This window comes from Teleopsis dalmanni, chromosome 2 (assembly GCF_002237135.1).
Source record: "Teleopsis dalmanni isolate 2A chromosome 2, ASM223713v2, whole genome shotgun sequence".
NCBI classification, from domain to species: domain Eukaryota; kingdom Metazoa; phylum Arthropoda; class Insecta; order Diptera; family Diopsidae; genus Teleopsis; species Teleopsis dalmanni.
Window position 1 is genome coordinate 104,843,596 of NC_051847.1, and position 14,271 is coordinate 104,857,866.

The 14,271-nt window shown below is 36.7% G+C and overlaps 1 protein-coding gene across 1 annotated transcript; it reads left to right on the forward strand.

The window, feature by feature from the left end:
• Positions 1-12,157: 12,157 nt before the first annotated feature.
• LOC119675274 lies at positions 12,158-13,249 on the forward strand. The gene has a single exon (XM_038086463.1). The coding sequence runs from the start codon at positions 12,158-12,160 to the stop codon at positions 13,247-13,249; it is 1,092 nt and encodes a 363-aa protein (XP_037942391.1).
• The last annotated feature ends 1,022 nt before the right edge of the window (positions 13,250-14,271 follow it).

A 14,271-nucleotide genomic window follows, 5' to 3' on the forward strand; every position in this document is an offset into this window, starting at 1 on the left:
CTACTGTAAAAAGATTGACTGGAATTTCACAATCGCCCACGTTTCCAAACCAATCCTAGGTGCTAATTTCTTGAAACACTTCGGTCTGTTGGTAGATGTGAAACATAGATGCCTCAGCGATAATCAAACGAAGGTAAGTACCAAATGTGCATCATACAACTGCAACGACGAGCTTAAGACTACAGTTCGTCAACAAATTATCACCAAACGTCAGCCTGTTTTTTTGTGTGCACGGCGACTAAATCCGCAAAAACTGCAAACTGTCGACTACATGACGAAGCAGTGAACTACTTTCTGCTCCCACTAAATATGGTACGGAAAGGAAATGGCTTATGGCGACCTTGTAGTCGCTACCCCATTACAAACATGCAAGATTTCACGCATTCATTATACGGTAAGTGCATATTTACAACGCTGAATTTGGACGATGCTATTGATTGTACTGTTATCCAGCATGATAATGTGAAAAAACAATTTTTCCATCGACCTTGAATATGCTTATTTCTGCTAAACGTAATGCGAGACGACCCCAATTCAAAGAGAACCTCCTATACGCAAACAATATGACTCTTGGGCGCGTAGCGATAAAGACAAAGAAACTACTCTGATACTACACCTGCAGAATGTTTTTCAGCAAATCTCCAAATCAATGACTTCCAGCCTAACATATCTATCTCAGCTGATGTAGAAAATCCACCAATTAAAAACTTAATTCCGGACCATCAATTTGGTTTTCACAAAGGACATGGAACAATTGAACAGGTCCTTAGAGTCGCTAACGAAATACGCTTAGCTTTACATTCAAAACAATGTTGTACGGCAGTTTTTATTGATCCAGCACAGGCATTTGATGAAGTGTGGCTTGTAAGACATTTATTTAAAATAATATTGAAGCCAAAAGACGCCAATTAAATCTTAAATATAAGGTATTGGGTAACAATACACTCTCAGTGACATAAAATAATAAATAAATAATTAACATAAATAATGAAATTTTTGTACTATTGGCAACCCTGTTGCACAAATGTAAATTAATATAATAAAAAAAGATCAGTTGTTTTTCTTTTTTCATTTTTTAGTTGTTGTTTACTAAGAAAAACTCTTCTCGGTACATTTTTGGCGCTCAATGTGGGGCACGATAGGTATTTGACAAAGTGCATATTTTGAAGTGATATAATTTTATAAAAAAACTTTGAATTAAATGTATGTGTTGTTTATTTAATAATAAAAATTCGAACATTCTCATTTTCGGGCCGTTGTCGCCGTTTTGTTGCTTTGTTGTTGCCGCTTGTTCTACGGTTCGTGTAATTAGCTCACTACATATTGCGTTTTGTTGCTTTGTCGCTGCCGTTCGTTCAACGGTTCTTGCAATTAGATTATCACTACATTTTGTACTTGCTTTCGTGGCTCATACTGTCGTCGCCCACTTAAATTAGTGACGTGCTTAAATAATATAATACTAATAATATTAATTATTAAAGTGCTCTATATAATTGTATTTAAACTAAATCTCGTGTTTAGTTCAAGGCCATCGTCGCCGTTTCGTTTGATTTGACTTTATTTACTGTCTTGCTGCGACACTTTGTTTCATCACTTGCTCACTTTAGTTCTCACTACGCTGTCTTGCTGTTACATTTGCTGTCACCTGCGATGCTTTGCTGCTTCTTGACTTCGTCTTAATTTGTGCATTTTGCTACGTTATTTTTTTGTTTTTTGTTATATTTTATCATTTTGCTGCTGCTTTCGATTTATTCCATTGCAATTATTGTTGCTTTTCTTATTTTTCGATATATCAATTGTTTACAATATTTTAATTTTGCATCTGCATGAATTTAATTTGGCTATTATGGCTACTGAACTTAAACAGCAACGTGCTAACACGAAGAAGAATATAACTCGGATCAGGACCATCATACAACGAAATGCATAATCGGACACAACGGTTTTAACGCATATTGAACTAAAATGCCGTTTAGGCATTCTAGAATCGTACTTCACGCAGCTGATGAGCTATCAAACCAGAATTGAAGATTTGGAACCTGAAGACAATTTGAGAGGCGAGCTTGAGGATCTATATGTCAACATTAAAACATCTATTCAAGATGTTTTTTGAACTGTTTACATGGACAAGCACTGAATACCGTAAAGGCGTTTCAAATAAGTAATGAAAATTACCCAAAGGCACTGCAAAGATTAAAATCCCACTATGATAGCAATCTAATTTTTATGGAAAATATTGCATCACTGTTTGAATTGCAACATACATCAAAGCAAAGTTGTAGCCAACTTAGAAGCCTGGTTGACTTCTAAGTTGGATGGATGATGGTTCAAAAACTAAGTGGAAGAAATCTCTGGACTTTAATTCTTTGCGTCTATGGGAAGAAGGCGCTAAGGTTTTGGAAAGATGCTGTCAATTTCTTGAATCGCTTGAATTACCACTTCGTTCCCAAGACATCATTCGTAGGAATGGCAACAAGTTTTCTAAAAAGATCGACAAGCGTCAATCTCGTCAAAATTGTTCATTTGTTTGCACTAAACGCACTTGTTCGTTGTGTGATAGTACTGATCACATTATTACTAGTTGTCAGCGCTTTAACAATATGTCCGTTCCGGACCGTTTCGACAATGTTAAAAAACTTTATATTTGCATCAATCTATTCAATCTACTAGATTCGTGCTCACAAGTGAATTTCATCACTAATGATTTCGCTCAAAAACTTCGCATACCCATGACCAAGCATAATATTGAAATTTACAGCATTCATCTACAATGAATAAATCAAAGGTATCGACTACTAGCAAATCTCGGTACATGGCTTTTCAACTTCCATTGACATTTTGTATGACATCACATATTGCGTATCAATCAGATTCTGAGATAAACATCTCAATTTGGAACGTACCACTAAATATTAACCTTGCAGACGAACAATTTCACAAATCAATCCGTATTGATTTACTGCTTGGCACTGAAAGCTTTTTTAGTGTCCTGTCAGTGAGCCAGATCTAACTTGGATTAGGATTATCAACGTTACAGAAAATTATTTTGGGCTGGATTGTTTCAGGTAGATATGATGTTTCACAATGCGTTAATAATTTTGTATGAAAAAACAAACACAATTATTTCCACACACGCAAAAGTTTATGTATTTATTTAATTTATGAAAATTAGACTAGAATAACTTATAAATTACTTATATTTCGCGAAGCCAAAAAAAGCTTGCACACTCTGCCAGTATCCAAGTAAGAAGGAAGAGAAAGAAAAAGCAAAAATGAAGCCAAAATTATTGCTTGCCAGAATAATCAAAAACTACTAAATGGGTGATGCCATATCGCCTGGTTGCTGTGCCAAATCTCAAACAAAGAGCGAACATCAGTGGAGCAAAACATGCTAAGCATTAATGTGCAGAATGTCGACTGGAAATTTTAGAATCATATTTTACAGAAGGTTACCAAATACAAAGTAAAATTAAACGAGCATGTCCGGATGATGATAGGCGTAGCAAATTAGAGGACATACCTATATGTCAGCATTAAATCACTTATTATGTCAACAATCAACAATTATAAAATTAACCCGATACATGAATCAAGTGTATTGAAATCGTCGATTTTAAACAACTCTTCACATCATAGTCGTTTACTAAATTGCCAAAATTTGATGGTAAATACAGTGATTACAAACGTTTTTTTTCTGCTTTCACAAATCTAATACACAACGATCCGTCGATAACAATAATTGATAAATTTAATTATCTTCTAAGTTGTCTTTCGGGTGCGGCGTTGAGCGTAGTACAACCATTTCAAATAACCGAAGAAAATTATTCAAAGGCTTTAATGCAATTACAAATGCGATATGACAAAAAGGTATTGATTTTTATGGAACACATTAATTCACTGTTTTTATTAAAAATATGGCGAATGGCGACTCAATTGCACTCAGAAATACAGTGTCAGCTTTATTCGATTCACTTCTAAACTTAGGTTCGGAAGCAGACATTCTGAACGCCATAATTATTCATCTAGTGTTGTCTAAGGTGGATAACGAATCTTAAATTTTTTTTGATTCTCAGCAATATTTCGAGTGATTGCCATCTTGGGAAAGTTGCTACACACTTTTGAGTCGGAGATGTCAATTTTTGGAAAGTAACTCGAAAAGATGCAATAATGATAATTTTTTTTTTTTTTATTATTTAAAACACAATATGTACAATAATATAAATACATGTTTCATTTGATTACGACTAGTTCATACAAAGAACTATTAAGCAGTTTTGTCACATTTCAGAATACTTATTAGAATTGTCAAGTTGTCAAAGACTTAGTGTTAATAGTAATAATCTAAATTATTATTAGACTACTAATTCGGGAGTAGTTCTGAAGGCTTTGTTCGTTTAAGTCTCCTCAGCAGGCCAGATGTATTAGACAGATGGTTGACTGTCTGGTTTGGATGCTGTTGTAATTGTTTTTGGTGCTTTACCGCGAACTTTTGGATTACTGCAGCCACAGATTCGATCTTCAAGTCCCGATGGAGGTCAGTATTCCTAATAAACCACGGAGCGTTGACTAAATTTCTTAAAACTTTGTTTTGGAAGTTTTGGATGATTTGAATAGAGGAATTTGGCGCACATTCCCATAACTAGATTCCATACATCCACACCGGAACTAAGACTTGCTTATATATCATTAATTTGTTGTTTAGAGAGACGGGTGATTTTTTCTCAAGAAGCCAATATAAATTTTTGTATTTGGGTTCTAGTTCAACTCATCTTTTCTTTATATGGTCTTTCCATTTCAACTTTGCATCTAAGTTCATGCCAAGGTATTTAGCTGTGTTTGAGTACGGTATTCGATCACTGCACATAGTTATAAGCAAATGGTTGATTTTTTGTTTGTAAAAGTTACATGGACAGATTTTGCTTGGTTAAGTTCAATTTTCCATTTTTTAGTTCAATTCATAATGTGATCAATGGTTGCTTCTGTTGATTCGTCTATGGTGTTTCCAGTGGTAAGGATCGTTGTATCATCTGCAAACGTGGCAATGACACATTCCGTTGGGACTTGCAAGTCAGGTGTGTAAATTAGGTACAGAATTGGGCCAAGTATACTTCCCTGCGGTACTCCGGCTTCAATTGGTTCAAGTGTTGAGTACGCATCTTTATATTTCACTCTGAAGAATCGGCAAGATAAGTAGGACCACATAATTTCGGATATTTGTCTCGAAAACCACTGTTCAATCTTATGCACAAGTTCTTTGTGCCAAACTTTATCAAAGGCTTTCGATACGTCTAGGAATACTGCAATGCAAATTTTTTGTTCTTCAAGTGCTCTTTCGATTTTGTCGCATATTCTGTGTATTTGTTCTACAGTAGAATGTTTTTTTCGGAACCCAAACTGATAACTCGGAACTATTTGATTTTCTGTTAGAACAAATTGGACGATACGATCATGAGCAGGTTTTCCTTGTTTGTGTACCATAAGTATTTCCGCTACTTTCCAATAAATTGGGAAATGTCTTAAGCGCAGAGCTGCATTAATTATTTTGCATAGTTTGATTATTCCTTTGTTAGGGAATTGGTTTAAGATCTCAGCGGTTATCTGATCCCAACCAGGAGCCTTTTTTAGTTTCATGTTTCTTATTTCATTTTTTATTTCCCTTGCGAAGTGGATTGTATTGCTTCGTTTAATGCATTTAAGTTAGAAGTAGGAAGATTATTTCCATCATCATTTAGTGAGAATGTTGCCTTAAGAAATTTTGCGAATTAATTTGCTTTTTCTTCATCACTTTTGGCCCATGTTGTACCATCTGCTTTAATAGGAGGATTATATTTTATAGGTTGTTTTACTGCTTTCACGGCTTTCCACAGCGAGTAATCTGTTATTAGTTATCAATTTCTTTTGGAAGAGTTGGTCTAATCTGGTGTTTAGAGAACTGAGGAGTACTCATCCATGCTGATTTCTGAATCTGCTGTGTAAATAGAAGAACTTCGTTATCCACTTCAGTCGCGGAGTTTAGATCAGAGTTAAGATTAAGAGTGTTTTCAAGGTGTAGCCTAAAGTAATCCCAGTCAGTAGATCTATTTATTAGGTAAGGCTTCGGTTCATTTATTACTACACTATTTATTACTACACTATGCGTTTCTGCTATTAGACATATATCGATGGACTTTTTGTAAAGAATAGTCTGTAGTTCGTTTTGTTGATGTAGCAGCCCATTTGCGTTCCAGAGCATATCTTTTATTGAAGACTGCATTACATACGGTGTTTGGGAAGGTTCTGTTCTAGTTTACTTATCCGTTCATCTAAAACTTTATTAAATTTTTTCTGGTTTTGTAGCAGTTGAAGTGCCAACTGCAAGGTTGAAGAAATTTCTCCAGGGTTTTGAGAGTTATTATTTGATTTTAGTGCTTGAGCATATGAAGGTGTTTCATAATTTTGTGTTAGTTTAGAAACTTTTTTTTTTAAACCTGATTATTTATTGAATCTTTCTAAAATGGAAATTGACATTAATTTTGCAAATCTTAACAAACTAAAATTTATGCTATTGAGCTAGAGAACTCATATTTATCAAGGATTTTCTTTTAAGACGATTTGGTGCAGTTGCAGAAGATAAGTATCGAACATGAGGACTTGGATGCCACTTGAGTCTCTCTCGAAATTTAGGTATGTATTGACGAATAACTTCTTCAACAGTTGGTAAATTAAGATCTTTGTGTAGGTTCTTGTTTTTGACGTACCACGGGGCGCAAGTAGCTTGTCGGAGAATTTTATTTGGTCCTCTCTGGATTTTTTCTATATTTGTATTGCTTGCTGAACACCACAGTTCAATACCATAAGTCCAAATCAGCTTTAATATTGATTTATAAATTAACAATTTGTTATCGAGACTGAGTTTAGAGTTGCAATTTAGATCCAGTACAATTCTCTATATTTAAGATTCAATTGACATCTTTTAGATTCAATATGACTAGTCCACGTGAGCCTTCTGTCTAGATGAATTCCCAGATATTTTACAGAATGTGATTGAGCGATATCCACATTATTAATTTTTAACATTATTTAATTTTAACATGTCCTGTTTCTCTCCTTAGAGTAAAAGTAACTTGAACACATTTGGTTTCATTCACCTTGATTCTCCATTTTGCAAGCCACTCTTCAATCAAACGGTCGGAACTAACTATGGCAGTGTCGTCGGCGAACGTCGTCAGTAAATTGTTTGGGTATTGTAGAATATCAGCTGTATAAATTAAGTATAGAAGCGGCCCAAGGACGCTACCCTGAGGAACTCCAGCGTTGATATCGTACTCTTGCGAAGTGAACGATTTGTGTCTGATCCTATATTTTCGATGACTCACGTAGGATTTTAGAAGTTTATGAAAATTTTTTGGATGCGAAAGCGTTATTTTAAATAAAAGTCCTTCAAGCCACACTTTATCAAATGCCTGCGCTACATCAAGAAAAACTGCCGTACAATATTGTTTTGAATGTAAAGCTAAGTGTATTTCGTTAGCTATTCTAAGGACCTGTTCAATTGTTCCATGCTCTTTGCGAAAACCAAATTGATGGTCCGGGATTATGTTTTCTATCGGCGAGGAAATCAGTATTTTTTTAATTAGGAGTTTTTCGAAAATTTTTGATATTTGTGGTGTGGCGACGCAGTAGACTGTGAATTATTTGAAATTTAAATGTAAAATTCAATGTAAAATATATTCAGTTTTTATTAATTTGTTTTAAGGAAAACGTTTCCAATTTCGTTCTTAAATAAAGTTTTTTGTTGTGATTAAATATTTGTATTTTATTTATTAGCAAAGTGTGGAGTCCTTTGCTAAAGTGGTGACTCCGACGTGATCAGAACAAACGGTTACGTTCACCAAAATTAGTTGAACAATATTTTTGCAAGTAACATTTTCAAGCAGCATGTCTTTGTCGACGGTTAACGAAGCCGCAGCGGTGCAGCGAGAGAGTGAGTTATCAGAAGTTAATCTGAGTCGCGTGTCCGTCAAGGTACCGCCATTTTAGCACGAATGACCATAAATTTCGCGCAAATCGAGGCGCAGACGTTACGAAATTCAACACTGTCGTCGCAGCGATCGAGTCCAGTGTCATTGCTGATGTAGCCGATGCTGTTTTACACCCGCCTGCAACTGGTAAATACAGTTACTTGAAGAACCAGATAATAGAGCGGTTTGGTGAAAGTGAGCAACGCAAGATCCAGAGGCTCCTTTCTGAGATCGAATTAGGAGATCGTCGACCATCGCAGTTGTTGAATGAGCTGACTAGCGAAGGATAAAGTTAGTAACGAATTCCTGAAGTCACTTTGGCTCCAACGTCTACCTCCGCAGGTACGTGCCATTTTACAAACATCAAGTGTTGACCTGGTAGAATTAGCTAAACTGGCCAATAGAATTTGTGAAGCGGGCGATTATCATCAAATAGCTGCAGCGTCATCTAGTGGAAGCAGCGTTTCGAACGAGACAGCCATGTTGTGCCAGCGTTTGGATCAAATTGAGCAGCGGTTAAGCAGATTGGATTTTGGTGGACGTCAGCCATCGAGAACGCAACAGCCCTCATGCAGAAAGAGCCGAACGCGATCGCAGTCCTCAAACCATTCCGGTTGGTGCTGGTTTCATAGTAGCTTCGGGGAGCAAGCACGCAGATGTCGTTAGCCATGCACGTATACATCTAATGCAAAGTCAAAAAACTAAGCATGCCGCAATCGACGTCGAGCCGATTGGGGGGCAACGTAACTATAGCTCGACTGACAATACGAGATCCGTCGACGTCAACCGCATTTCTTATCGACACCGGAGCGGATCTGTCTGTACTTCCTCTGTCTCTGTCCAGGACTTCAAACAAGGCGACTTTAATGTCTTGGAGGTCGCTTTTTCACTGGCTTGGACGAGATAACGAAAGTAAACTTAGGATCTCCTCAACTTCATCTGAAAATCCAAATGGTTTAACAAGGATCACAAAGGTTAGCAACTTGCCTCTCCCGGCAATATTTTTTGAGGGCATCACAATGGGCAAAATATGCCTCCGAGTGGAAGTGCTGACAATTGGCAGCACGCGCCTTCCGAACCTAACCTAACCTAAGACGATCGCTGAGTTCGGCAAGTTTTTAATCATTTTTCCATTTATTTGGTCTTGTCCAGGTGATTTTTTTGGGTTAATGTTATTTATAACTTCTTTCAATTCCGAAAGCTCTATAATTGGAGGGTTTTGTATGTCAGCTAAGATAGATATGTTAGGCTGGAAGTCATTGATTTGGGGATTTGGCTGAAAAACATTCTGTAGGTGTAATGCCAAAGTAGTTCCTTTTTCTTCATCGCTACGAGCCCAAGAGCCATCTTGTTTGCGTATAGGATGTTCTCTTTTAATTGGGACTTTACATTTCTTTGCAGCCTTCCATAGGGAATAGTTATGCTCTTTTTGAGAGCCAAGGCTTTCTAAATAATTTTGTATTGAATTGTTTCTTTCCTCATCAAGGGCTTTTTTTTTGAGAGCTTTAGTCGCTACATAGAGGCTGTGTTTAGATCTGGGAGAACGGCATCTTTGCCAATCTCGTCTCGTATTACGTTTAGCAGAGATAAGCCCATTCAAGGTCGATGGAAAAATTGTTCTTTTTGCATGGTCCTGTTGGACAATAGTAGACTCAGCAGCCGCGTCAATTAGAGTTTTGTTAAATATATCCACAGCGTGCTCAATTTCATCGGTGTGACGGGGTGCACAAATTTCTGGAAGACTTCTTTCAACTTCTCTACCAAAATTACGCCAGTTGACAAATGTTTTAATATTATAGTGTTGACCTTCGGAAATATTTGTCAGTGTTAAGATCACCGGAAAATGGTCAGAAGACAAATCATACGACGGGTCAGCAGAGATATAATCCTTATTCAAACCCTTAATGACACCAAAATCGATTAAATCAGGAGTTTTACTGGTATCGGTCGGCCAATAAGTGGGATTTCCAGATGATATGACTTCGAGTCCCTTGTTAAGAGCTGCATAAAGTTGTCTTCCTCTTCCTCATACTTTGCATCCATTCCAAAAGCTTATCCATCTTTTGTATAAAAGAAGTACACGTAGGCTACATTGGCGCTGATTGTGTGTCAATGTTTTTATTTATCTGATCTGGAAATTCCCTCAGAGTATTACCATACGATGTTTGAGAAAACTCAATTGGGGTCGTGTAGATATTATTATTTAAATGAGGAAATTGCTCAGGTGAGAGGTTAATATTAGGGATTTGTTTATGTTTGGCTACGGCCATTTTATTCTTTAAAGCAAGAAAAACAGGGCAGACGCGATAGTTGGCTGTGTGATTGCCTTTGCAGTTCGAGCAAATCTTGGCTTCTTCATCTTGTTTGCTTTTTGGACAACTAAAACCCTTTTCCTAACCGCAAAAAGCGGCATTGTAGAATAACATAGCATAGCTTTTTTGTAAAAAGCACCGGAATGGTCGCTTTACATATAGTAAGTAAAACAATATGCATTACAAAATGTCTCTACAAAAAGAGTAGCTTTGAAAAGAAATAAAGAATAGGCAAAAACCCAAAAAGTTTAACTTTCAATTCGTTGAATTTGTGTTTCCAAATATAAAGCTGTAGTTTATAAGCTCGTTCTAATTTAAAGCACGGCAAGTGCTTTGGTTGTTGTCACTAATTAAATAAAATAAGTGACAATAAAACCTGGAACTTGAGCATTGAAAGTTTGTGCAGCCTTGGCTTCTTGTGGATAAACACGATTAGTCATCGCTTCTAATTTGACACACGAGTTCTAAGCCTGGCACTTGCAGTCCAAACAAATTATATACGGACTATAAACTAATTAAATAAAATTCGATTATTCCCAAAGACCACTGATGAAGAGTACTTGGCAATACTCGAAACAGCGTTGTATGGTCAGCCAAATTTCAATAAAATTAAAAATAAATTTTTGTGTTTGTCCTTTATTTCTTTCTTTGTTATTCGAAAACCCTTCTAATATTTATATTTTCTTTATTAAAAAAGACGCATAAATTGTTGTATCGTAGTCTAGCATCCGTTACAATTTTTGGTTCTCTTTTGCGAGTCAAAAATATCCCGTTATTGGCGAAGCTACATTTTCGCTACTTTTGCACTGCATTTGGTGCTGCGTTGTTTTGCTGTTATTTGCGATGCTTCGTTTGTTTGCTGTCTCGCTAGAATTTGCGCCACGCTTCCTGCTGTTATTCGCGAGGTTTTGTTTCGCTGCTTGCCTGCTGTAGTTTGTGCTGTCAAAATTCTCCTTTTCGATAATTAAAAAAAAAAAACATGAGTGAATTAGAAGCGCTCATGAAACAGCGAAAAACTGTAAAGAGTGCAATGACTCGTATCAACAAAATAATCAAAGCAACTTTACCCAAAGTCGAATTGGAATGTAGACTGTCGCTAATCGAAGCCTATTTTAAGCAAGCTTTATTAATTCAAACTGAAATCGAAAAGGTAAATGAATACGACAATGGAAGATCAGAAATAGAGGAGCTATGCATTAGTACAAAGGCCAAAATAATCGAGATGTTGGGAGATAATTACAAAAGTCCCAATGGAAATTCCTCGTTTTCTGTACAAGCCCCTCGCAGCAGTAAATGACCAAGTTTAAACTTACCTAAATTCAGAGGACAATACTCGGAATATAAAAGTTTCATATCCACTTTCTTACGATACAACGACTGGAAGAACGGTATGGCAATTCAACGTTAATCTTTCTTGAACATATTGCCAACTTGTGCGACATACAAGAAGTGCACAATCCGTCAGCAATACATTTACGTAATTTGGTAGACAATGCATCTGCAATTTATAGTTCTCTTCGTTCGCTTGGCAGCACAGATGACATCTGCAATGCTCTCCTGATCCACTTGATCACTAAAAAAGTTGACGCCGAAACAATGTTGAAATGGCAAGAAAACATGAACTTAACTTGTTTACCAACTTGGAACGACTTTTGTAAGGTATTAGAGAGGCGTTGCTAATTTTTAGAATCATCAGACTCGTGTAAAAGCGTAAACCGTAACAGCAACAAGGGCAGCGTCACACGAGTAAGTACACGGTCATCGTTTCATATACAAGGCAAGGCATGCTCGCTGTGTAAGTGCTATGATCATCATTGGTTAAGTGGATGCAATTCGTTAAAGATTATGACACCGCTCATTCGGTTTAATACAGTGAAGCGGTTGAATCTATGTTTAAATTGTCTATCTGAAGGTCACACTGTGTCAAAATGTAGTTCAAAAAATCGGTGTAAAATATGTAAAAAATCGCATCATACATTGCTGCATAAAGCGAATGAAAATAGTGAAGACGCTGAAGCAACAGCACCTACATCAAAACAGACGGTTGTTACTTCACCACCAAAGGAAGTACCACCAGCGATACGAGAGTTCGTGTCCACATCTAACATTAACGCTCATATGTCGTCAGACACAGAATTCTTAGCAACCGCTGTGGTTCTAATACGAGATGGTACTGGACAATGGAAAATTTGTCGCGCACTTCTGGATTCCTGTTCGCAGGTAAATTTAGTTACAGAAAGCCTTGCTAAAATTCTCAATCTTTCTAGACAAAGAAAAGTTACAAATATAGTTGGGACCGGAGGATCATCATCCAAAATTAAATTCGAAACTTCTACAATAGTTCGCTCTCGTTATAATGACGAAGAATTCGCTGTAAATCTTCTCATCACCAATCGCGTTTCCGGATATCAACCCGAAATAGATATTGACGTGTCCAATTGGAATATACCGTCTTCGATAAATTTAGCCGATGAAAACTTTCAACAAACGCAAGGAATAGATGTTCTATTAGGCGCCGAGAATTTTTTTGAAATTCTAAAGCCACATCAACTGAAGCTTGGCCTTTATTTACCTAAACTTCAAGACACATCCTTTGGTCGGGTAGTGTCTGGTCGCTACAAAACAACAAGCTGTATTCAAAACTTTCAGAATCGCTCTTTCGTAATTCAATTTGATAATACTTCAGACGAAGATCTTAATTTGCAACTCGAAGATATGAAACTAACAAAGCCTGCCTTAAGTCCAGAAGATCGAATGTGTGAGCAGTCGTTCGTATCAACAATTGAGACTCTACCTGATGGACGATTGCAGGTAAAATTGCCGTTTAAAGACAATCCTTCTGTTCTAGGTCAGTCATATGAGTTGGCTTTGCGACGGTTCTTGTCGCTAGAGAAACGTCTGGATCGCAATCCAACAGTAAAAGCACTCTACACGTAATTTCTCGAAGAATACGAGGAATTAGGCCATATGACAAAAATTTAAAATACAAACTTTGGGTATCCGCATTATTTTATACCACATCAAAGTGTTTTGCGACCGAACAGTACAAGCACCAAATTGAGAGTCGTTTTCGATGCTTCAGCAAAGACTACGTCTGGCAAATCTCTAAATGACATTTTACTTGTCGGTCCAACTATACAAGACGAGCTATTTGTGCTACTCCTGCGTTTCCGTTTTTATCGATTTGTATTCACAGCAGATATTGTTAAAATGTATAGAATGGTATTGATTCATCCTAAACATCGCCAATTTCAACAAATCCTATGGAGAACAAGTAACAAAGATCCAGTGCATATCTATCAGCTGAATACCATTACTTACGGAATGTTAGCGTCATCATTTCTAGCCATTCGAAGTTTACACCATTTAGCAGATCAATATCAACAGACTTATTCCAAAGGAGCTAAAGCTATTAAACCTCAGTTCCAGGTTGATGATATTCTCTATGGAGCCGACAATGAAGTCGATCTCAAACAAATTCTTTATGAAACGACGGCAGTTCTTAAGAAGGGTGGATTTGAACTAGCAAAATTCAAATGTAATCACTCTGCATTCAACACAGCAAATTAAGCGATCAAACAACTACTAGCGCCTTAGGCATCACATGGAATCCTGGTCAAGATTTAATTTTATTTTCATTCCAACCAAGAAAACAATATATAACTATTACAAAGCGTGCAATTTTATCGCTAGTATCGCAATTTTCGATATAATAGGATTAGTTTGTCCAATAGTTGTACAACCAAGAGTCTTGTTGCAGGATCTGTGGATACAAAAAATCGATTGGGATACAGAACTACCTAAAGCTACAAAGGAATCGATTATGCATTTACTTAATGACCTCAATAATTTATACAAGGTACGCGTACCCAGATACGTGCTACGTCCAAATTCAAACAACATTGAATTACATGGGTTTTGCGATGCGTCTATTAGAGCATATCGAAACAGTATCTGAT